The sequence below is a fragment of the Equus quagga genome, chromosome 9 (genome assembly GCF_021613505.1).
Source record: "Equus quagga isolate Etosha38 chromosome 9, UCLA_HA_Equagga_1.0, whole genome shotgun sequence".
Lineage (NCBI taxonomy): Eukaryota > Metazoa > Chordata > Mammalia > Perissodactyla > Equidae > Equus > Equus quagga.
The window spans coordinates 17,390,885-17,416,945 of NC_060275.1; the positions used below are offsets into that span (position 1 = coordinate 17,390,885).

A 26,061-nucleotide genomic window follows, 5' to 3' on the forward strand; every position below is an offset into this window, starting at 1 on the left:
AATCTGTTTTCACTGACGAATCAATGAACCTTTCTCTCCCTATTCCCGTATTGGTTTAAACTGGATTTCTTGATCGGCCTCAAATGAGAACGGTAGGATTCACTTTACTGGATTTGAACATGTTCTTCTGCTTTATGTAAAAATCTTCTTGGGCAAATTGCTTGAAGCATAAGTCAAATCTTAATATAAGAAACTCCCAATACTGCTCCAATTCCTTTGTTGCGTAGACTATCACACTAACAAATGAACTATTATGTAGCTCAATGAATGTTTAGCTGAAAGGGGTCATAGACTCTGTATAGTCCAACCTTCTAATCCTGCAGGCAAGGAAACTGGCATTCAGATAGTTTTCTTTATTTCTTTTTTTGTGTGTGTGAGAAAGATTGACCCTGAGTTACCATCTGTTGCTAGTCTTCTTCTTTTTGCTTGAGGAAGATTGTCCCTGAACATCTGTGCCAATCTCCCTCTATTTTTTATGTGGGATGCCACCTCAGCATGGCTTGACAAGCGTGTGTATGTCTGCACCCAGGATCCGAACCCACGAACCCTGGGCTGTGGAAGCCTAGTGGACAAACTTAATCACTACACCACTGGGCTGGCCTAAGGGATTCAGATAGTTTTAATGAATGAGATCAAAGTCAAATTGCATGGAAAGTTTGAAGATCTCATACCAGAGTTCCCAATGTTGAGGTGTGAAAAGGCTATAATCATGAATGCAAGTTCCGCTTTGACGTTAATTTTAACCACATGTCCCATAGTCAGGTTTAGCACTGGACTGGTGATTGCTCACGTTCCTGCTGAAGCATAGTAACTGTCAGGAAATTACATTTTGCTTCATCCTTTGTCTGACAGAAATGGAATCTTTGAGTAAGATGGTATTTGAAGTTCCTCATTTATAGTTGGAATTTTGCTATTCCCTGTATACTTTTATGAGGTGTTAAGCTGGTCATGGTGCTGTACCCTAAAAAAACAATGCCCGGGGTACAGCTTATCCCTGTTCGTGTGTGATGGGGAAGTCTTAACATGACTTCAGAGTAGGTACAGACAGGTTCAGAAAATCTACTTGTCAGGCTATTAACACATTTTTGGTTTTTCCCCCACTCATCAATAACAATATACTTACAATGATCATAAGAATCAGACAATCTTGCTTTACTTTTGTTACAGTCTGAATTATTATAAACCTAGACTTTTAAAAAATGGCCAGTGATGCCTACCATTGTAAATTTGACAACCAAAACAAACCCAGATTTTCTCTAAAACAGTGGTTCTCAATCAAGGGTGATTTTGCCGCCTCCAAGGACATTTGGAAATGTCTGGAGATGTTTTTGACTGTCACAGCACGGGGCGGGGGTGTGTGCTACTGTTTTTTAGTGGGTAGAGACCAGGGATGCTGCTAAACATCTTACAGTGCACAGAACAACCCTCCACAACAAAGAATTATATGGCTTAAAATGCCAGTAGTGTGAAGGCGGAGAAACCTTGCTCTAAAAAGAGGGATTCTGCACACCAAAGGTTAGTGCAATATGGTTAATATTCTTAGAATTCTTAGAGTAAATTGCTAAATAAACATTGAGGATTATAACTCAAAATACCATTCTTCAACGGGAACCAGAATATGCCAAAGTGAAAAATTGTATATTTAATGGGTTTAACTGAAAACTAGAGAAGACAATTAAATATAAACACAGTGGTATATCATAGCATTCAAAAATTTTACCACATACATATGTAAATACATACATATAAACATACATTGGAAACTCACATATGTACACACAAAACCGACTTCGTCAAGATTCAGGGCTGTTTATATTTTTAAGCTACCATGTAAAGACCTTTTATCATACTGGCTTGACATACTTTGTCAATCGTCATACTGGGTCATTGTTCATCCAGGCCAATATTGTGCCTTTGTCAGTGAGATTTTATCAGTTAGTTTCTGCTACGTAACAAACCACCCCAAAATTCAATAGCTTTCATCAATGGACATTTACTTTCATGCTCTTTGGTCCATAGGTTGATGGGATGGCTGATCTAGGTTGGGCTCAGCTGGGTGGTTCTGCCTTGGGCTGTGGGTCTGGCTGGGCTCCGCTCTTCACTGGGGGTTGGACTTGGAATTGCCCAGGCTGAAGGAGCAGCAGCTACTCTTGGGAGGATCTGCTCATGATGATGGCAGATGTGCATGTCAGGGAGCAGAAATGTGATGTATCTTAAGATCTGGGCTCAAAATTGGTACACCGTCACTTTGGCCCACATTCCAAAGAAAATCACAAGGCGTAGCCTGGCATCAGTAGGGTAGAGGAATGTTGTCTGCCATCAGTGGAAAGAACTGCAGTGTCACATGGTGAAGAGTGTGGAAACAGGAGAAGAATGGTGAATCATTATGCAATCCACAACAGGCATTATGGTAATTCCTTGTGACGTCATCTCAAAAGTTCCATGGGTCATTTTAAAGCAGCTCTGATAGCTTGCAGACATCTATTATGGTTAGATCATCCATAAACTTACATAATTTTTTAAAAGTTTATTAAATTTTCTTTCATTGTTAAATTAATAAAAAACTTATTTTAGAATATATGGAAAATACAAAAGACTAGAATAAAGAAAAGTATCATCCTCAATATTACAATCCACAGCAAATGACTATTAATGTTTTAGCACATTAACTTCTAGCATTAATTGTTTTTGGATTAGAGAAGTTATTCTTGCCTATGCTGAGAATTTGCTAAATCATAAAACGTATAAAAATCACTTGAAATCCCACCACACAATAATCGTCTCTGTTAACATTTTTCTATGCACAGATTTTGTTTTACTTAATTGGCATCAAACTATATATGAATTTTTCATCCTGATTTTTCTCACCAAAACATATATTAAGCATTTTCCATGTCATTAAATATATTTTGCAAACAAGTTGTTAATATCAGTCAAATATTCCAGCACATACAGGTCCTCTATCCATCACTTATTTAAAGTATTTTTATCTTCACCTGTCCATTCTCTTAAGCCAGTGCTTTCTGCACTATTTACAAAGCACATCTTTGAAACACAACTAAAGACCAAGGGAGTATATCCCAGACATTGAACAAAGGCTGGTTTCACACAACTTTTATCAGTAGACTTAGCGATTAAAACAACTCAACTATTTCCAGCAAGGCTAACCAGGATAGGAACCAAAATTTACTAATGCAACAAAAGTCACGATAATTCTTTAGAAGTTCATACCTGGCTTATTTATTACCCTGCAACTAATACTAACATATGATTTCCTGATGATACTTTCTAGTGATTTTCTTCGAAGGACTGACAGTAGGATAAATATTCCGTTTGGTGATTATATAACTAGACAAACAGACATATTAAGGCTTTAAATCACAGAATTTTGACAGTTCGCAACGTCAGTTGCTTTTCTTTATAAGGACTTTTAGGGCTGCATGTAGAGTTCTAAGGAGCCATGGGTACGCTTCTGATTGACCACTTAGGGTGTGACACGACTTATGTATTGACGAGGCTTGAAGTGTTAGCAGATGCAAATGTTTTAAGGATTAAGTTCCAAATATTTAACCTAACTATCCCTTTATACACTATGAATTAACATCAAATAGAGTTGAAATGTACAAACCAGATGTGTTAGTTTTCTGGGGCTTCCTTAACAAGTACCATAAACTAGGTGGCTTAAAACAGTATAAATGTATTGTCCCCTAGATCAGGAGGCCGGAAGTCCAAAGCCAAGGTGCGGGCAGGGCCGCGTGCCCTCTAAAGCCTATAGGGGAGAACCCTCCTTGCCTCTTCTAGCTTCTGGTGTTTTCCAGCAATCCTGGGCATTCCTTGGCTTGTGGATGCATCGCTATAATTCTGCCTATGTCACGTAGCCATCTCTGTTTGTATGTCTTTTCTCCTCTTTATAAGGACATCTGTCATATTGGATTAAGGGCCCATCCTACTCCAGTATGACCTCATCCTAACTCATTACATCGGCAACGACCCTATTTCCAAATAAGGTCACATTCTGAAGCACTGGGGTTAGGACTTCAACACATCTTTTTGAAGGACACAGTTCAAGCCATAATACTAGGAAATGGAAAGTAAAAGCCCTGAGTAATTGAAATACCTCATATGAGGATTCGTTCCTACTGCTTAGCTGGGAAGAGTGAATAAGCAATGAAAACATGTTTCTGCAATTGTGGGATGGCTTTAATTAAAAGAATAATGGAAAGTTCCCCTTTGGTCACTTACCAACACATACTCTAAGTTCCAAACTTCAAGAGTATCACGTGAATGTTCTGAGAGCACGGCATCTCTATGTATAATGGTCACGACATTAGTAAGGGAACCTCCTGAGTAAACTACTGTTTTCTGGGAATTTCCCAGATATCTCTGAATTTCAACATGAGTGATAAGACCCAGTGTAACAGTACTGTGAGCTATGGGACGATATGGCTGGAAGGACAAATTTTCCTAACTTCTCATATGATTCGCCATTTGGCTAATTGATTCCATCTCAGTTGCAGATGAGCCAAAAAACAAGATACTTCCCAGAATAAGCCTTGATTAGAAAAGTCTGCCTCAGCACTTTCCAGCTTCAGGCCAACTGAATCATCAAGAAGAGCATTGCAATGTGGGCTCCTCATATTTGGTCTCCTCATCATTCTTGATGATTACTGGCCACTAGGATCTTTCAGAAAGCGCTCATGTAAACCCCAAAGTTCACTGATTAATTGCTTGTATGTAATAAATCATTACACACAGACATTGTCTGTAGCCAGACTGTGTATGCTTTATTCAACCGCGCTTATAGAATAATGTATAGAATATAAAATAAGATCACTGGTGGAATGATTTACAAAATACTCCTAAAGCAAGTTCAACGAAGAAACTTACAAAAATTAAGATAATTTTTCTTTACATTAGAACTGATGAAGGACAGCAGAATGACAATTTTTTTTGATAATATGCCTCTCAGTAGAATTTAAAACACTATCTAAATGTTATTTAATTAATTGCCCCTGTCCTTGAGGTAGGCACATCATTTTATTGGAGGAAAATCTGAGGCAGAGAGATAACTAAGTGGCTTTCTTATGATCCGAAGTACTGGATAAAATTAGAATGCTTATTTATGATTTCTACAGTCACTAAGGGCACACTCACAGAAACATGAATACAGTATGTCTACCGAACACATTTTATATGCCCAGTACTCTGTCCTGTGCAGCACTTTAATGTATTATCTAACCCCACAGTGACCTTATGCAGTGGGAATTATCATCTCCACTTTAAAGATGCGAAACTGAGGACTAGAAAGGTTAAGTAACTTGACTATGGCCCCAAGCTAGTAAGGTACAGTGTGGATATGAACACATAGGGTAATTCTGACACTGTCCTCTTTCCAAGTCTGGTTTATTCCCATTCCTCTAAAGCGCATCCTTAAGTTGTCTCTTCTGAAGACATTCTGTAGCTGTGTTTGCAGCCAATGCTTGTTCCAGAATTTATCACTGATTCAAGGGTGAGCTTAGTTGTGTGAGCAGCAAAGTTAAGGATCAAAGATGCAACCAGCAGCTCTGCATCTCATCAGAACCACTATTCTTGTCATTGCCCTTGTCATAGATTGTCCAGAAGTCCCTGCTGAAGGTCGGGCTGCACTGAAGCACAGGCTGAGGCAAGTCCGTGTGAGGGGCCATCATTTCTCAGCCCTCCTCGGAAGGCCAAGACTCCTCCAAATTGGATGCAGCTTGGAAGTGTCAGGAGTGCCAAGTGTCTCCTTCGCATTCCTCCCTACTCACATGAGCAGTATCCTTCCTGTGGAAAGCAACCACTGGATGTCTTCAGCATGAGAATGAGGATTATGTGAGATTATAAATAACAACTCCCCGCCATGAGCATATTCCAGGAAAATATTTTGGGAGCCTAGAGGAAGATGAGTAAGTAGAAACAACCTTGGCCAGCTGTGACTATGTGCCAAAACATGCGTTTTGAGGTTAGAGAGCTGCAATTTAACTCTGCAACTGTGAGCTGCCGTGAGGACCACCTTTCTCTCTGATTTGTTTCTAAAACGTATCATTTATGTGCAGAAACACTTCCCCCGCAAAGCGAAATAAACCTAAACAAAATAACCAAACAGCTGACTCTCATGATTGAATTATATGAAGTGTTAGAAAATGGCTTGGATAGCATTCCTTGATGGGGAATGCAAGAGATGGGGAAGAGCAGCTTACTAACTCCATTACCGTCAAATTGTTTTACAGGGCTTTTTCCTAATGTTTCATGGGGGGAGATGACAAGGCCGTTTCCATTCCGTCTCAATGACTTGCTGGTCATGGAGAATGGGGGAAGACGCTGTTCCTTGGTGGTACTCATAAAATGTTTGTTCCTTTGACTACAGCCTGCAAACAGTGAAGCCGCCTGCAACAGGGCGTGTCCAGTGCAGAGCGCACAAATGTCTCCTGCCCGACCCCATCCTCATGCTGTCTGCTCACCACTGCCTCTGGCAGACCTCACCATGATTACAGCAGCAGCCCAGCAGGGACCAGGCCACCTCCAACAATCACAACACCTCATCCAACCATACCTTCCAACCTCTCCCACTCGGCCTGCTAGGAGAACGGTGCCAATAGGGAAAGCTTCTGATAGAATTTTAATTCTATTTCCTTTCCCTCCCCAGACTGTGAAGGTCTGGTGAGGTGGCTAAACAGTGAAGAACTTCAGGGAGAACTGGAATCTAGAGATCTAGAAACCCACAACTACCTGTTAATTACATGAATAATAATAATTGACTCAGCTGTGAGTGTCCACCCAGATTCATGGAGAGGGAAAAGGAATCCCAGTCCCGGGTCTCATTCTCACCAGCTGCAGACAGAGCCTAGGACCCTCCTATCCAGATGCCTCTGCTTCAGCTCTCCGCCCCTGCTGGGCTGGGTGTCAGGTTTCCATCTAGCTTACTACCTATTTCTACCTCTGGGGTTCTGTTAGGTCTTTTGTCTTAGGACACCTACACCCAGGAATGCTAACTATAGCTAGAAATCCTCAGAAGCTAAGTTGATAGAAAAGAACCAGAAAACCAAATAACAGAAGGCAGAGCAAGGCAGCCAACCTATCCTAGAGCCTCCAGCCCAGCAAGGGAGACGTAGATGTGGTCAGGTGAGATGGGCCCATCTGGACACTGGATACCAGCTCTCAGTTTTCATACCCAGTGCAGCTGATTTTCCTTACTATGAAGATGACAGTGAGGGGGAGGAGGATGATGATGATGACAACGATGATAAAACTTTGCAAATGGCTTCATAACTGACATGTGAGATCCCTTCCTTCAACCATGGTGGAATCATTTAACAAATAGGAGACATATGTCCTACATGAAGAATGCAATGATGAACTAAAGAAATCCTTTTTCTTCTTTATTTAACAATCTTTTATTAGAAACATATTATGCATGAGGCCTAAATGAAATATTCAAAGATGTATAAGATTTCTTGTCTTAAGTCCTACACTTGGGCTCCAGGCTCTAGATAATTCCTAAGTGATCCTGAATTTTTTCTTGTAAATAATGTAGTAACATGTCCTCCTTTTGTTTCCACGTATATCCCTCACCCTCACACATGTTTGAATTTGTTTTTCCAGTTGTGGTAACATTTGTAGTCATCCGTTTCCATGTGAGACCCCTCACCAAGACCCCTCTTGACTCTTTATGAATTTTCAAGATGGTAGCCTGGAATCATGCACACAGCCTGTGGCCACAGAGCTCAGCAGAGCTGTCTGACTCACACAGGGTCTGCTTTTAGAACTTGGTACCATGAATCACTCAACTTACCCAACTAATCATGCATGGCAAGAACTTGCCACAGGACACTGTATGGAATCAACTTCAGATTCACTTCCTCTTTCCTTTTGGGAACCCCAGACCCTGTTTGCAGGCAAAGCCCAGGCTTCCCGGCCTGGTGACTCAGACAGCTAAGGGTTTCCTAGGGCTTGATGGAGACCAGACCTGTCAGAAAATGATGGTGACAGACCCAAACGAGGTTTCTGTAGGGAACATGGCCTAGACAATGACCCCTTATGCAAAATAGCCTTTGTAGATAAAAGCCAGAGATGGATAGGGTAGTGGCTAAGCATGTGCTCTCCCAGGGCAGACAGGCTGTGTGGGATTCTAGGCCCCACCGCTGGTCAGGTGACCTTAGATGAGTGATTGACCTTGCCATGCCTCAGTTTTCCTTATCTATAAAATGGGGATAATAATACTCACCTGGCAGGCTTGCTGTGAAGACTGGATGACATCCCATCAGTAAATCACTTAGAATAGTGCTTGGGATGTAATGAAGAGTGACAGTTGATAAAGGATTGCCAGGATTATTATCGAGGCGTAATGGGGCACAACCTTGCTAGGGACACTACGAGGCCCGTGTTCTCACCATGAGCACAGTAATTTCACAGAGCTGTGAAGAATATGCATGTAATCCCCAGGCTGGTACCAGCACCCCAGCCTGGCAATAGATAGTGGTATCACAGACAGGATTACAGCCCTTCCGGAGACATCCACAAAAGGAAAGGGCCCTTCTTCGTGGGAAAAATACAAGGTGATAACGCTTAGGGAAAGAGGTTTCAAACGTGTTTTGGTCTCAGTTTGATCTCAGGGAAAAAAAAATGTCTTCCTTAACACCGAGCTTTATGTACCAAAGTCCCCTCCCAGAAATGACAGCATTTTGACGGCATATGCTAAATCTTACTGTTTTCCTTCAATCCCCTAAACTGCTGCTGTAAGTTTTCTTAACCTTGACCCTGTATTTCAGGGAATTCAGTCCAGAAGAAAAATAAAGCCGGCCTCAAAAGAGTTACTGCTGGCTACACTTCATAATGCTGTGAAGGCATCCTAGCAAGGAGCTGGGCCACTGTCACACTTTTCAAAAATGTCTGGATTTCCAGAGATGAGGCCCAATGCTTCCTGACGGGTCAAGTTTCCTAGGATGACAACACAACTCGGCCCGCTCTGATTTATTAATTGCCACAGTATAGAGAACAACAGTTTGACCTTAAGAGAAAGAACATCATTTTTGTTGGAAGGGGCTGTCAAGTGTAGGTAGTTTAAACCACTTGTCTTCTGACCTCTTCCTCTGAGACCTGACTGAACGTTGATAGTATTTTTGCAAGAAGTGAGAAATAAATAAATATGGAGCCACGGAGCTGTCACAAGTTGTAGAGGGACTCCTTGAAGAGTTACAGGTGTTTCGTGCGTCGGGGTCAGACGCAGGAATCTCCAATTACAGTGGTCTTTTTCAGAATGCTGAGCTTTAGCGTTGTTATTAGGGGAGGGGAAGTAATGAGGTGTGCTAGATTCTTGTGGTGATTCCACTAAGCTCTATCTGTGTCCAACTGGGTGGCTGCACTTCACAGTCCATCCATCTGTAAAGGAGGAATCTGAGATACGAAGAGGCTGGAAGGAAACTGGTGACCGGTGGCTTCGGATTCCCTTACCCCCTCCATGGAGGGCTGCCCACCCTTCCTTCATTCATGTATTCATTCACCATGCACTGCCTGCAAACATTTAGCCAACAAGATCTCTGCTAGAGTCTTTAAAGGAAATGAAGAACTCTCCAGTTCTTTCTTCTCCTCACACCACCAAAATCTGCTCCCGGGCTCTGCAGAAGCAACGAAGCCCTGCTCTCACCTTGATTTTAGCCCAGTGAGACCAGTATTGGACTTCTGACTTCTAGAGCTACAAGATAATAAATCTGTGTTGTTTTAAGCCACTGAGTTGTGGTGACTTCTTAGAACAGCTATGGAAAACTAATACAAGGTGCGTTTTCCTTTCTGCTCCTATAGCCCCTTCTCTTTACAGGCAGATCTCCATGAGAGCGTGCAGCTCCGAGGTTTGGTGTGGTCAGTTGCCTTGCTTGTCTCCCCATTAGAGCTGGGGCTCACTGGAGACAGTTGTTCTCTAATGTACTTTAGTTACTAACAGACTCAGCATTGCCTGCCATACAGGAAACATTTGATTTTTTTGTTTTTTAAAGAATGAGTGAAGGTAGGAAAAGAGCATGCGTGTCTCTGGCCGCAGGAGAAGAGCTGGCACAACTATGCCATGCCAATGCAAGCAACACATAAGCATCAATGTAGTGAAGAAACGACGGGAGCAGCCTCTGCGGCCCGCAGCTGGTGAGCTGTAGGAGGTTGGTAGGAAGGAGCGAGAATGGGCAGAGCAGAGGGCCTGCATGGCTGCACCCTCAGGCATGTGTCATATGCCCGAGAGACTTTGAAACCAGAAGCTTAAGAGCTGCATTGGATTTGTGGAAACTTAGAACATAAACAGAATTCTAAGAAAAATATTTTCACAGACCCTCCAGTCACTGCAGGACAGCTGAGAGAGAAGGTAACTGCTGAACACATGAACACAAAGGCAGGAGGTGAGAGAGAGCCTAGGAGGTGAGACCCGACCAAGTTTAAAGGTATAAAGGAGACTCAGCCAAGGAGAAGGATGCGTGGCAAGGAGGAAGTGATAACGAGAAGATGGAATACAACTAAAGGGCGGGCTTGGGGAGGGAAAGGATGAAGCCCTAAGATTTGGAAAAAAGAGAGAAAAAAATTAGAGTCGAGAGATGGATATGTGTTTAAGGCAGCATTTCTCAACCTTGACACTAGTGACATTTTGAGCTAGGCAATTCTTTTTTGTGTGACAGTGGGGAGCAGGCTGCTCTGTGCATTGTAGGAGGTTGAGCAGCATCCTGGCTGCTCCCCACTAGATGCCAGTAGCACCCTCCCTCCATGCTGTGACAACTACAGTGTCTCAGAACATTGCTAAATTTCTGTTGGGTGACAAAATGGCCCCTCAGTTGAGAACCAATGATTCTGAGGAAGAAAAAGAATTGGAGAAGGAATATACCTTATATTTGTATTCTTGGGGAAGGCCAGACTTGAAGGAAGAGCAGAGGAGCAGAAGGAAAATAACAGAGAAGAGACGATGAAGCCAGAGGACAGAAAGTGAAAGTTAGTGGGTGAAAGGATAGAATCTAACCAAAGGAGGAATTACAGTAAAATGATTGATGAAAGACAAGAATGGACAAGAGGCAAGCAAAAAGCAGAAATGGGAGAGAAAAAGACCAAAAAGGAAAGTGGGGATGACTGGCTAAGAAGGAAGGATGCAGCCTGAGAAGGAATTGACTTCAAAGCCGGTCACTTGGGGGGTTTAATGATGGGTTACTGACACGGGAGGTCAGGGCCCATTAGTCTTGTATTAGGACATGAAGATGCAGAGCCAAATACATGTCAAACTGCATACACATAACTTTCAGGCTCTTTATAATTACGCCACAGATAAATGCTGGAACTGAAAGAGGGTAGAAAGGTCCCAATTCCCTATCTGATGAATTATCAAGATACTCATCAGTGATCAAACAAATAAACAACACTAAAAGATACACTCAAGTCTAAACATCACCGATCAAGCAGAAAGAAGGTAAACAAGTGCCCCAATACACCCTCCAGAAAGTGATGCCTGTCGATTAAGTGCACCTAAACCAAAGCAGCTTATTTTATCTCGCATTCCTTCGGGATTCTGCATTGTTGGTAAAGATTAGGACCGAAGAATGCAAACCCATGCTGATCTTAAACATCCACTACAGACAAGCCAACAACCTCTGAGAGTGGGGTGTGGGAGTGAGGGGGAGAGAGAGGAGGAAGAGAGAGAGATCCAAAAATCTTCCAACTTTCTTGAGCAAACCTCGGTTGTAACTGCTTACCCTCCTCTACTCTTTCTGGATCTCAAGGACTCAATTTCTGATTGGAAGGAGATTCCATGGGACTATGCTGGAGTCTGAAGTTCGGGGAACATTTTGCCTGAGTATTTCTTTTGCAGTGACGACAAAAAGGGTCACCGCACTTTCATAATCTCCAAGTTCCATGAGAGTTCTAGGTCTGATAAAGACCTGTCTCAGGTCCAGGGATGGAACTGCTTGGTTTGCAAAAGTACCAGAGCTCCAAGAGTTTGGAAACCTGATCTGTTTCTTCTCATGCCAGCATTCTCACGTACATCAGGAGACTGTCTGGCTCCGAGAGGGCAGGTCCAGTGGGTATAGCTCAGCTTTGCTGCAGAGAGGTCAGCTAGGGGAGAACAAAGGTGAGAACTTACGGGGCCAGCTGGTTGGCACAGAGCTGCAGAGGATGGGTTGTGAGCATGAACCATGATAGATTCTCTGGGTCACTGGTCATGGTGGTGGAGCTGGGGACTTCCCTGGTTCTCATTACATCCCTGGGAAAACATCCTGGATGTGTCTGTCTTTTAGGAGAAAAGTAACCAGATGCTTACTTCTCCAAAGGGCAGTTTAGTGTCGTGTTGAGAGCATGGGCCCTGGTGCCAAAAATGCCCCAATTCAAACCCAGCTCAGTTACTCATAACTCTGTACCTTAGGCAAGTTGATGAAAATCTCTACCAGTTTCCTCATCTGTAAAATGCAGACAATAATAGAATCAGCGATAGAGGATTATAATAAGGATTAAATGAGATAATACTTGTAAAGTGCTTTTAAAAATGTCCGCATGTACCACATGTTCAATAAGCATTTGTTATTTTTTGTGCCAAATTCTTGGAAAATTAGCATCACTCATTAAAAGCTGGCAGGATTATAGCTTTCTTGGTATTACATCATGAACAGGTCTCCATTTTGGTTAAGAAATGTATCCCAAATTCTATGAGACTCTTAACAACTTTTAACCTGAACTCTAAGATTTTTCTACACAATATGGACTGCCATGTTTTCTTGAAACATAATGGCCCTACAGGAAGATTGCTGCCTCCTTAGGAAGGGGCCCTTTACATTGTTGCAAATTTTCCAGGCCTGACCCAATTAGAAGAGCTCAAGAAAAAATAATGCAATCTTACCAGTGCATAGATTTGAAGAGACTATTCTCTAGAATTGACCGCAGCTGGGTTTTAGTTAGCCAGTTCCTCCAACACATTTAAACCATGATTTGATTTAAAACATACAAAAATCAGACAAGTATAGTACTCAGAAGTATAGCTATTCTCCAAGGGAAAGTATGTACATTGTAATTTCTAGCAACTATTAATGGATTTGACTACCCAGAGCCTTAGTCACTCCCTAACATCTAACTAAAACACAGTGGTAATGACACCAGTGTCAACTCAGCTACTTAGTCTGTTCTGTGACAGCACGACTCTAGCCTTAGCCATCCAGTTCACAAAGTATCTCTTATGAAAAGCAAATTAGATGCGTCAGGGTGGATGGCCCACCAAAATTGCATCCAAATTTTTGAAGAAAAACAATTAAAATAATATTAGCTATCATTTCTTGTCTCTGATGTTACAGGCATATTATACATCTCATTTACTGTTTTCAACAATCCTAAGAATTGGAGATTGTTGTTCCTATATTATTTATGAATAAACTGAGTCCCAGGAAGATTATACAACTTGATCAGGTCATAGAGGTTTTATGTTGTAGAGCTGCATTTAAAATCTAGGTAAATAAGGGGCTGGCCCCGTGGCTGAGTCGTTAAGTTCGCACACTTCGCTGCAGGCAGCCCAGTGTTTCGTTGGCAGACATGGCACTGTTCATCAAGCCACGCTGAGGCAGCATCCCACATGCCACAACTAGAAGGACCAACAACGAAGAATATACAACTATGTACCAGGGGGCTTTGGGGAAAAAAAGGAGAAAAAGTAAAATCTTTAAAAAAATAAATAAAAATCTAGGTAAATAAGAATTTTAAGTTTAATTTTTTTCCACTTCCCAATGCTATTTTTCTAAGTCCATCTTTTAAAGGAGGAAGGTAAAGTCAACCTCACATTCAGAGGGAAAAAATATTTTTAATTATAGTAAGTACCCATGCTCTGTTAGCATGGTAATATAGTTATATTTATTCTACTATAAAAGCTATCTTGGCTCAGGTCAGAACACTCTTAAAGTCAACATTCCTATTACCTGTCAAATTGGCTTCATACCATATTCCTGAGCTGAGTATTTCCCAGTTCTCAATAAATATTCAATAAGAACTCTTACTCACACGGAGGTAAGGGATAGAAACAGAGTTAGCTCTACAAAAATAAAGCAAAGAAGGTGTGGTACTGGAATGGCTGACACTCAGAAATCCTGGGATAATTCTAACGCCATTTTCTCGACCAGACACTTCGTAGCATGGACCTGCGGTCCTGCTTCTAGTGCTAGCCTCTTATCCTTCAGTGTTCATGCTTGTGGGGACTGCACGAGATGGGGCCATCCCAGTTGCACATCCTGAAGTCTCCATTTGTCCCAGAAGGAGCTGCAGAACTGAGTGGTGTTAGAATGCATTTATCCTCCTAGAAACCCTGGGGTAGACACTACGGCTCTGACTGGTCAAGGAGACTGCCAACTCCTATTGTCTTAACAAGCTCCTCCTTTGGCAGAAACCCCAGACAGGGACTCGGTGTGCTTGTGTACTAGAACTTTCAAGAATATATGACACCCAAATCACATGAACAATTTTTCTTGATTTTTTTGAGATTTTCAACCAAGTAACAAGAAGGGTCTCTCCTTTTTTTTTTTTAATTGTACATTTTTCTTTTAGCAGGTTATAAACACACAACGCTAATGAATCTTTTAAAATTGCTTTTATTTTAAAGTTTGGCACAAATTGTATGAGTCGGTCGTGGGCATAGTAATCAGATGTTTCTTCCTGTCTTGGGAGAAAATTCCAGAAACCCACGGCATCAAATACTTTCAGAATTTGTGCAAGTGAAAACAAAGGCAGACTAAGTGCAAAGATAAAGTACATACCCCCAAACCAGGGCTTTTAAATCCTTTTACTGTATTAACATGTTCCAGTCTTCTCGCCTCAAGCATTTCCTCACAATGGCTTGGAGATTGGCACACTTTAACACTTCTAAGGTGTAATCCTACTTCTCTAAACTGACTTGGCCATATGTCAATCAAAACTGAAACTGAAGGAAAGGTATCAGGGCAACCTGTTTCTTTTAGGGATATTACATTGTATATCACTCACACATCAGTAGGAACGCTACCCACACTTGTTAAGTCTTGTTTCTATGAGGAGATCTTTATCTGACGGTTAGATGACTTGTTATATTTCAGGGAGACCAACCAGAAAAATCTGAGGTTGTTTTTTTTTTTTTTGAGCAATTTATAGGCTTTTCCTTTATGGCTACCTTGAATCTTGTAACTGATCATGTAATTATCCTGAACTAACGTCTGAGAATCAGAGAACTCATCCGTGATCTGCTTTAAACATAGCACAGGACTTTCTGCTTATACAATCCTGCCAGCTCACTTCCCTTCGGCTTCATTTTATTATTCAATCCTGATTTTTCCTTTGCCTTGCTTTATCTAATCTTGCTGTAACTATACATAATATATGCTCTACACAATGCATATAATAAATATATACACTGTAAAATAGCACATAGTTTTCAGCTACCACAAATCCTTTGTATAAGTGAAATTTGAAACAAATAATAATGAATTGTGCCCCCGATTAGTGGTGCTCTGTTCCCTATAGTAATTTTTCTTATTGATATTTTTTAATGCTATGTTGATTCTCTCCAAATAAGACGTTGGAGTCCCTTAAAAATGAGTGAGCAAAATGGGTGAAGGTGGTCAAAAGGTACAAAATTCCTGCTATAAAATAAGTCATGGGATATAATGTACAGCTTGGTGACTATAGTTAATATTATTGTATTGTATATTTGCCAGTTGCTAAGACAAGAGATCTTAAAAGTTCTCATCACAAGAAAAAAAATTATCAATATATATGTTCATGGACATTAACTGGACTTACTGTGGTGATCATTTCTCAATATATACATTTGTTGAATCATTATGTTATACACCCGAAACTAATATCTTATATGTCAATCTCAAGAAAAAATAAAACGTAAAAATAAAAAACAATGAGTGGAAGAGGCCGTTGGTCTTATTTAGAGTACTCTCTGCCCTATGACCTAGTTTTTACTTTTCTTTTTTCCTTTCACTTTGCTTTTGCATGCTGGCCTCTATATTCTCCAGCTAATCAACCTCCCTCCGCACCCCCCCGCCCCCCACGGTGGGGGGGGGGCGTCCACCCTCCCCCAGGCAACACTCAGCAGTCCTTAAAAAGACCTGGTCCACTAGCGAATCTAACCTCTAGCACAGTCTGCACTGTGAAGCCCCAGGCACAGGCCGGCCTCCCTAGGAAGGTAAATTGTATAACTATCCACTCTCTGGCTTGTTTCAGGGCAGCTGACAGGTCTATATGGAAAACATCGCAGAGAGTGGTATGTTGAAAAGAAATAATCATACAGAGCCTCCCTGAGGAGCATTTAGATCCATATCATTAATCTTCGTAACACTCCAAGGAAACAGGCAGGAGCTGAGTCCTCTCATCCAGTGTTTCATAAGTGAGGGAACAGGGCAGGTCAGTGGGGGCAAGCCGGGGAGGGGGAGCTTGTGCGCCGCAGGGGAGAGTTCGAGTATCAGGAGAGAGTAAGACCCTGGAGGTCCCCAGGGCGCTCAGCCTCATTCTGACAGCTCCCATGCAGGCTGCAGCCTGAGCAAATGCAGGTTTTGTCTTTTACAGGAGTATTTAACTTTTCAGGGGGCTGGTGTCCATACATGGCCTTCCCCATCTCCTTGCGCTTGGCTCTGCCCTCCAGCCCAGCCCCGCAAGCCCCACACTAAATGTCGTGCTGTCAGTAGCTGCTGATGAGTTTCAGTTCCAGGCCTCCAGGCAAAGGTTTTCACAAGGTCTCTGCTCCAGCTCACCTCTTCCCGAAATGCGCTCACCACCCACCCTCGCATCGCCTCCCCAGGCAAACCTGGGCTGTTTGCTTGACCCCAGCACCTCCTCTGACGCCTCATTCTCCTCTGGGCTCAGTGTACCGGGCTGAAAATAAGGAGGCGGCAAGGTTGGCCCCGTCCCCAATCTTCTGCCACACAGCTGTGCATAAGGGACACGGTTTAGCTTTTATCATTTTGCAGCCTGAATTACTTTCTCTTTAAAGCCGCATCTCCCCATATGTGGCTTATTAACTATTTAATGAAACTGATAACCAATCTCTTACATCATGCTTTATAATTTGTAGAACTAACATCCATAACGCAACAGTAGAAAAATATAAGGAGTAAAGATGAGAAAAAAGATGGCAAGGTATGGCGTCTTTCCTACGAGATGGGGATTAAACACTTTTGTGGTACAATCTAAAGTGATACCATTTTTACAAGCTCCAGAATGGGTTTATTTTTCATGTACTTAGAAGTATCTCTTTAGGAACCCAAACAGCTGTACTGAAATAAACTCTTCATCTAGAAAGTGGAAAATTACAAAGTTAAAATTCAAAATTCTGTGCAATTTGTCAAAATAATGTCTACTGAGCACTCAATATATGCTGGGCTCTGTGAAAAATGCTTCATATGCATTACCTAATTTAATATTCACAAACACTTAGGAGGGAGGTTCCCCATTTTACAGATAGGAAAACTGAGTTTCAGAAAGGTTAATTGGCCCAAGGTCAGACATTTAGGAAGCCACACAGCCTGACTCTGAATCCAGGTTGGTTTTTTTTTCTGACCCCATGATGGTCACTCCCAGGTTTTGCAAGCTTCCGAAGTGTATTCTGAATTACCACGTGAAAAATTCACTTCTTTTGTGTAACACCATATTTCAATAACAAGTCTGTTTCACCGCCTGCCATGTCTGTTTTGTAGAAAAAAACCACCTCACTGAGCTAAGAAGTTGGACTCCTAGAATATTTTCAATCAAAACGCCTGTTTACCTAACCCATTAGCACACCGGTAACTTGTGAACAAGCTACCTCTTCACTGCATTGCCCTGGGAGCTGCAGAACCATGCATTTTTTAGAGGTTAGGCATTACAACCTCGTGCTCTCCCTACTTATTTCTGGGCCACGAGCACTTGCTGGGCTCTGCCGGGCACGTTTATGTCACGAGCTTCTCTTTAACAGTCACAGACGCCCCTAATGTACAACAAAGTGTTAAGATGCAGACGTATACGAATTACAGTTGGATCACCAGCAAATGAGCGGCTTTACCAGCGGCCATCCCATCCCGGGTTTTCACGCAACCCATAAACACCGCTGCGTTAACTAGCAGGGGGCAGGGCTGGCGACTAACTGCCCCCTTTAGGGTCTCACCTGATCTTCGAGGAGTTTCCAGCTCTCACGTGCGTGCTTTGAAACAGCATTAAAGCCGCTCAGGGCAAGAGGATTTAAAACTCCCAGAAAGACTCAATCAGAGCTCATTACTTGATCGACCTCGAGGTATGAAGAAAAGAGCAGCTTTATGAACAAATGAAACAACCGGAGGACTTTCTTCTAAGAGATTTTTCTCGCAGACTGCGCTCTATAAATTGTGCTCTTTCAGGTTGGAGAAGGCAGTTTGGGAGAACCGCTGTAGCCTTCCAACTCCTTCCTCCCTTCTTCTTCTAAGAGAAGACTGGGATAGCGGGAAAGCACCGTGTCGGAGCTCGAGGGGTTGAAAGACAAACGTTGGCCTGACCCTGGTCATTAGAAATCAACTGACAACAGGAAGGAAGCTTATTAACCCCTCTGCTCCCCCTCCCTTTTCCCGGGGTGGGAATCGGCTCCTCCTCCTCCTGGTCGCGCGACCCTGGTGTAAAATGCAAGCAACAGCCTGCTTTCCGCACCCTGCCCTGCTCTCCCCGCGGAGGAAGAGGGACGAGGGGAGGGCGTAGCCCAAAGCCGCAAGTCTGTCACCCCGGCGTGAACATCCCGAGCTAGACGACCTGAACCCCACGACTCTTGCCCCGTCCGGGCGCCCCGTTTACCTACGTCTCTGCGGGGTTTGCGCCCAGCACCCCAACTCCCAGCTTGATTCCCCCCAGCCCCAAGACGCCCGCAACCCCTGTACCGCGCGCAGGTGGTGCAAACGCCCCTGCCCTTCGGCGCCCCCTGCCGGGAGAGGGAAGGCGGCGGCAGCCGCGGAGGAGCTGGGCCCAGGGCCGGGAGAGAGCGCCGGCGGCGGGAAGAAGCCGGGAGCTTCCCTGATGGTGCCGCCGCCTCCGAGCCGGGGAGGGGCGGCGAGGGGGCAGCTGAGCAGGAGCCTGGGTCCGCTGCTGCTGCTCCTGGCGCTGGGACACACGTGGAGCTACCGAGAGGAGTCGGAAGACGGCGACAGGTAAGCGCTGCCAACCCCTGCTTGGTGCGCGCTCGGCTCTCCGGGTGCAGGTGGTGCCCCCATCACCCACCCCTGCAGCAACCCGCGCGCCCTCGCCCCACCGGGCACGGGCTGAGTGCTCAGATGTCCTGGGCGACGTTAAGCTCTGCTCCCGGGTAACAGTCTCCACCGTCAGCCCGGGCTCCCCCGATCTGTGGGTCTAGGGCTCCCTGATACCCCCGCGCTGCATTCCTGCCGCCCTCCAGTGCCCCGCATCTTCAGCTCTTCTTCTCCTGGGTCTGGGTTCGCTCCGCTGGGCTCTCGCCTGGCCCGCCCCTGACCCCGGAGTCCGCTCGGCGTACGCGCTCGGGGACCAGCGGCTGCTCGGCGCGCCGGCACGCAGATCCCTGCAGTCGTCGCGCGCTAGGGCTCCCCCAGCGCACTGCCCGCCGCACTCCGGGGAGAATCAACGACGTTGCCTCTCCAACTCTTTCGTAGAGAAGTCTGCTCGGAAAACAAAATCGCCACGACCAAATACCCGTGTCTGAAGCCTTCGGGTGAGCTCACCACGTGTTTCAGGTAAGACCCGGAGCTCCGCAAAGTCCGTCCCTGCGCATCCTGGGTGGTTGGGAAGGCGGCGCCGCAAAGAAGGGGTTTGGAGACGCGCTTGGGGACCAGGGGCCATGGTGGTGCTGGGAAGTGCTGGGTGAGCTCTCCAGGTACAGACCTTTGTTTCTGGGCCAGAGCAACGACGGGCAACCGAGAGCCTGCACCAAGAGTTTGTGCCCTGAGGTCCTGAAGTTGTTTACCACTCCCTGGAATACTTGGTTGGGGGGTCGTAGGGGAAGGTGAAAATTTATAAGGAAAGTGAACTGGATTCTGGGTGTAAACAGTGCGGCACAGCAAAGATGTTTTTCCATTTGCGTTTTGTTTTGAAAATCAAGTCAACAACAAGGAAATACTTGGCCCTTGGCTGTCTTTGACCTTCTGCTGGGACACAGTGTAATACTCTAACGGCCTCTGTGGGCAAAAGGATGGGGGCGGATTGCGGGCGGCTGATATTTTTGTGTTGAGTGAAAACAAACGTCAAGATTGAGCCGCAAGGAGAACAGTTTTTCTGAAAGTGCAGTCCGCAAATCACCTGGGTGCTTGTTAGAGCTAAGCCTGGACAGGGCTAGGGGGTCTGCAGTTTGAAAACTCCCCAGGTGGTTCTTATTCTCAACAAGAGGAGGGAATGACTTCCCTGCTGGCAGCCCTTTGGAGGTGTGAGGGTCCGTTTCTTGTTTAATACTCTTGGCCTCTGTTCTGATGCTTTCACTGGACGGAGGCACGTGCCCATGAACATTTATTAGTTGCCTGCTTTTTAAAGATACTGTTCAAGGTGCTGGGATCACACACTCCAGACTCGCTCTGTTTTTGGGAATCCTACGCTCTGGCTGGGGTGCCAGGATAAATGTTGGGAAGTACAAGGAAACGGAAATTCTCGAAGTTGAAAGAGAAGGAAGTCTTACTATTCATAACACTATAGAAGATGAATCAGTCGAAATGCTTTCAGCTGCAAGAAATGTTATTTAGCATGCTTATCAGGTGTAAGTGGTTCCAGGGCTGGTGAGGTTAGTGGTACACAGGTCCCATCAGTTATGCTTTAAGATCTGTTGTTGGCCATGGAATGACTGCGATGGATCATTTAGGCGAATCAGCAGTCACTCCTTGGGCTTGGTAATGAACACTGAACAAAACAGGTTAGTTACGGGAGAAGGGAGTGTGTTCACTTGGCAGGTAAGGACTTGAAGAGGTGAACCCGGTAAGCCAGGTCATTCCGCCAGCCCTGTGTCTCATCCACAGGACCACAATATTTTCTTGGGACACATCGTTTTCCTATCACCGCAGTATAAAGCCTCTAATTTAACGTGGAGAGTGTCCTTGAGATGGTTTGCTTATGTGTTTGGTCCTTAAAGGTCAGACTGCACATGAATCGGGGACATTTGGAGAATGTGTATCGGATTTTCAGAGTCCGTGGGCTCCCAGTTAGTGTTGTAAGCTGATTTAACTTGTTATGCTGTTGCTGTCATCTTTTCCAGATTTTTTAAAACAGCGTGGTTTCCTTTACACCAAGAATCTCAACTAAAGAGACTAACAGTGTCTTGACATGTTTTCATTGACAGCTATCCAAAGAACAGTTTATGATGACTGACAAAAGGCTATTTTGTATCTCGGAGAAGAGTAAAGAACTTTGTTTTGGGAAATGAGAGGAATGGGAGAGAATGTTTACAGTGGGAGAAAGTGGTAATGGTCACTGTGAATAGTAAGAGTTTTTTGGTTTTGTCTTGTTACTTCCTTTATGGAAGTCAAGAGTTCTGTGTGTACTCCATTGGTCTTATATGTCTTCCATAATTTAGTAAATTTCTTAAAGACTAAGTTGGCTGGCAGTTACTGTCCCCATTTTGCTTTTGAACCTCAAGAATGGAAGGATACTGTGTGTTCCTTGGTTTGTGGATTCTGATTGTCCTGGCCCTGTAGACCTTGCTGCTCCCAAGGGCATCCTCTTGGAGCTTGTTAGTCTGAGGCCCTCCCCAGACCTGTGTGTTAATGAGATGTGCATTAAAGCTGGAGAAGCGCTGCTGTAGAGACCAGTGTCCTCAACCTGCTCATGGTGCAAACCCATTAAGACCGGTCCTCAGGGTAGCTCGAAGACCCCTGTGGATGAGGGAGGAGTTACCCCTTCTACTCTGTTAACCTATAACTAGACCAAGGCCCAGCCTTCCAGGAAACCAGACTCTTCAACTCTCGGATGACCCTTAATTAAGCTGTAAGTAAAATAGCAGGGCTACTGCTCTGGGAATGCTGACTGCATGGAATCCCACTGTTTAGCAGACGGCCTTTGGTGAACAGCCCTAAGGACAACTGAAAGAATGCCGGAAGTAGCTTCTGAGCTTGTTGAAAGTGTTTTTTTTTAAATCATTATTAATATTGAGAATTTGTTTAACACTAAAATGAGTGTGGTAGATGTAATAAATCTGATCTGCCATTATATCTAGAAGTATCTGGAGACCAAAGTGATAGGGAGAAAAGACGAGTTTGGAATAATCTTTGGTCTGGACCTCCCCCCCCCAACCTTTGTACATTTGTTTTACATGTTTTCACCTGAGCAACCCTTTCCGCTTGAGCCTCGTATGTTATCTATTGAATAATGACAATCTGAGGACTTTGTGTTCAGCGCTGTTCTGTGCATTTTACGTACATTCTCTAATCCTGAAAGCCACTCAGTGGCGTTTGTATTATCTTGGTTTTACGGAGGAGGGAACTGAAACTCAGAGGGATTAAGTAAATTTGCCCAGGGTCACAAAGTTAATATAAATGAGAGTCAAGATTCAAACCCAGGTTTGTTTGACTTCAAAGCCTGGGCTCTTTCATCATCCCCGAGGTGTCTGCCGATAAGGCCGAACTTTCTAGATCCTGGGATCTAAGTAAGGAAGAAGTCTATAAATTCAGATGGCTATAAATTCGAAAGACAGCTTGATAGAAAACTGCAACATCCACCATGACCACAGTGGCTTTTCTGAATTGCCATTGCTCTTCAGAGCTGTCTTAAACAATTGACTTTGTTATCATATTATATATAAAATTGGTTCCTACTTGTATAGCTTTCTTGTAGGATTTCATCTTAATCACAGGGTCTGTGTCTCAAGAGCCTGCCTACCCCAATGTGCATTGTGTCAAGTACCTAAAGTTTAATGAACATGTATTGAATGAATGCCAGTGACAGCTTAACAAGCTTAAAGAGCACATATTTGCTCAGCATTAGAACGGGGTGTAGCGTGTGCTCTTTTACCAGTAGTTAAGATTTCGGAGTTGGTGTGTGACTTATCTAGACTCTGAATTTATTATAGCCAAACCAAGCATATAAAGTTTTCATAGCATTACCTATTTTGTGGCTATTAAAGTTGTTCTCACAAGTTGATTTTCCCTCTTTCTCAAATCGTGTAGTTTGAATAAAAGGTTTGTGCTTACCTTTCCTTTATTGGGTCTCGTATCAAGAAAATGACATGTTAAGAGCTTTTTAATAGAAAAGGAATACATTTGTTTACAGGAAATGCCAAGAAAATCCAATTTTTGAGTAAGGCTGTGTCCAGTAAAGATCCTAATTAACTCTGATCCACTGAAGAATTTGTTGAACATCTATTATGAGCTTTAACTAGGCTTAGAAAACGTTTGAGCATGGGGGAATAAGCTACAGTCCCGGGTCCCAGATGTTTCCAGACTTGATTTTTAGACCAAGGTCTTTGAAATTGTACCAATACACAATGGTACACAAAGTCATATAGTTTATCTTGACTGTCACTGATGGAGGAGAGCTTGGAAATGGCTAGGAATGGCTTGATGGGCAAGAGAAGACTTTTTCAACGTGGTTGTTTGACATGGTATGTTAGATGTTTAAGCTGCATTAGCTATTATTTTAAGCTTTGTGGTTCATGGACCTCCAAGTGGAGGCCCCCATCTGCTCCTCAGCTGTATTTGTTGGGTCAGTGATGTCTTTAATTAAACATTGATGTTGCTTAGTGTTCATTCCCATGGGAAATGACATGGGGATGCAAAAACTCCCACTTGTCTTTGAGATAATGCAACAGTGTTGCCAAATTCTGTTAAAACGTTAAAGTTCACATGATATTTCTGCAAATGTGTCTACTTAGAATTTGGAGAGAACATCCAATCAATTAAGGAGGTCAGTTGATGAGAGCAGCACCACCAGATTGAGAGAGCTGGGCTCCAGCTAAGGCTGCATTGGAGGAAAGATGGTAGAATGTACTAGGTCACTGAGTTCCTACAGGGGCTTTACTGATGTCAAAACACCACAATAATGGAAACTTGGCCCTGGTTTGAATCTTAGCTCTGCTACTTAATTGCTTTGTGACCTTGAACGTTTCTTAATCTCGGTGCTTTAGTTCTCTTTTGAAATCACATTCCTACTGGAGTTACAGGGTCACTGTGAGGATTAGATGAGTTGATATACAGAGGGAAGTGCTTGCTGAATATCACCTCTCCCCGTCACTGCTGCGTCTCCCTAAGTCTGGCAGGTTGAGTGTACCTACTAGATGCTCAGGACATTCGTTGAATTTTGAGTTCTGAGCTTTACAGTAGACACTTTTGAAAGAGCAAATACAGACTACAACCAGAAACAGCGAGAGTTTACACACCTGTCCCACATCAGTTGTTTTTAGATGCTTTTCCAGATGTAGCATAGCCCAGAAATCTCGAGCCTTGGGAAAATTAGAGCATATCTTTGCTCCCTGCCTCCTGCCTGAATACACAAGGTGCCCTACTTTGTGACCAGAAGGCATAGTTAGGCATTTTAGAGGCTCTTAGAGGTTTCCTCCTTGCTTGGGGTCATGGAGGGTCGTCTTAGCAGACATGAGACTAAAAGTCAAATCCTTAGGTGCTCAGCCCATTCTGCTGTCGCTGCTGCCTCCCGCTCCCGTGGGCAGCACAGCTTAGGACAGGCACCGGGGGCAGCTCTGTGGGTTGTGGTCGGCTCTTTCAGGGCTCGCGGCTCCCCCTTTCAGACAGCATCTGTATCTTCACAACTGTCCATATCCTAACGATAAGGAGGAAGTGGTGTGCACGTTGCGAAGGACAGAGCAGGGGACGTGGGGGTGGCTTTGTGCAGAACTGCCTGAGTCCCAGGCATGCTGCAGGCAGCCTCTGTTTCGCTGTGCCGGACGCTGCCTCCCCCTGAGGGCGGGGATCGTGTGTCCCCTCGTCCACCACTGTATCCTCAGAGGCTGGCCCCATGCCTGGACAGTGCTCCATACACATTGTCGAATGACTGAGCCAAGAATATGTTAACGTTACAAGTAAATAATGACGGGATTTGACTTAAATCTGTTGGCCTTCCAGAGTTTCTGTTGCTATCCAAGTGTCCCTCGTTTTCCAGCTGAGAGGGGAAGGCCTTTTTAGAAACCAGAGGTTACCTGCACCTCTGTGAGATGCTGCCATTGTCTTCGAATGGTTGCCAGCTTGACCTGCTTAGCTTTAATTGCTAATGTGCTACAGGTGCTGATTCTGGCAGCTATAGCTAACTCTGTGAACTTGCTGTTTAATCTACCCCCAAAGAGGACCTGTGCATTCCTGCCTGCGTGTTAATTGCCCTGTAGACGCTGGCCTTGAAGTGAACGATTGCAGTTTTAAAGGGAATCTGGCTCCCTTCCCTAGCCTTTTATTTTTAAAGCTGAAGAACAGGTGTTAGAGTGTGGGAAGGTAGAGGGTGTCGGCCAAGCCAAGGTTCTGTATCATTTTCCACTTATTCTCAGAGAAACAATATGAAGTGATAGGAAACAGCTAACAGTTGAACTCACCACTACTGGTGTGTCCTTTGGGACCGGGTCCGGTTCTCGTCATTGTCCCTGGAGTTGTTGATGCCTGACTTCCTGTGTTAATTCACTTCGTCTTTTCTAAGGGAGCCTGGGGTTGGGTGCACCTGGAAAAAGCAGGAGCCCTCTCTTTTCTAGATACACTGTCTTCTCAGGACAAAGTTTGCATTTCAATCAGTGGTTTGTGTCAGTGCCCAGTTCAGCTTCCCCAGGCCTGCCATCCCGCTCCTCTGCAGGACCCTGACTGCGTTTGTGAGTTAGGGGGTCTGCTTGCATTTGGGGCATTGCTGAATACTCAGAACAAAGGTCTCTGTTCTGTCTCCATTTGTTTTTGTTTGGAGAATGGGAAAGTAAACAGCTGTAACATCTGCAGCTTCTCTTCTGCCAAGCTAGGTTCTTTCTTGTCCATGAAGCCGTCGACCAATTTACCAAAAATTTCTGTTCGTTTATTTGACAAATACTTGCAAGCTTACTATGTGCCAAGCACAGTTCTAGGCGCTTAGAATACTGTGAGTGAGGCAGGAAAATCCAAACCTCTACCCTCATGAAATGTATGGGTTTTAATTCAATTTTTCTTTCGG

At 44.0% G+C, this 26,061-nt stretch overlaps 1 protein-coding gene across 2 annotated transcripts in view; it reads left to right on the forward strand.

Moving 5' to 3' along the window:
* The first annotated feature begins 16,095 nt into the window (after positions 1 to 16,095).
* Positions 16,096 to 26,061, forward strand: part of CCBE1 (collagen and calcium binding EGF domains 1) — a 247,532-nt gene continuing 237,566 nt past the window's right edge. The window contains exons 1-2 of one of the 2 annotated variants that reach the window (XM_046672021.1): positions 16,096 to 19,133; positions 19,611 to 19,691. In XM_046672021.1, the coding sequence (XP_046527977.1) occupies positions 19,003 to 19,133; positions 19,611 to 19,691 (212 nt within the window). In that variant the 5' untranslated portion in view covers positions 16,096 to 19,002. The remainder of the gene's footprint in view (positions 19,134 to 19,610; positions 19,692 to 26,061) is intronic. The other variant, XM_046672020.1, reaches the window with a different exon arrangement.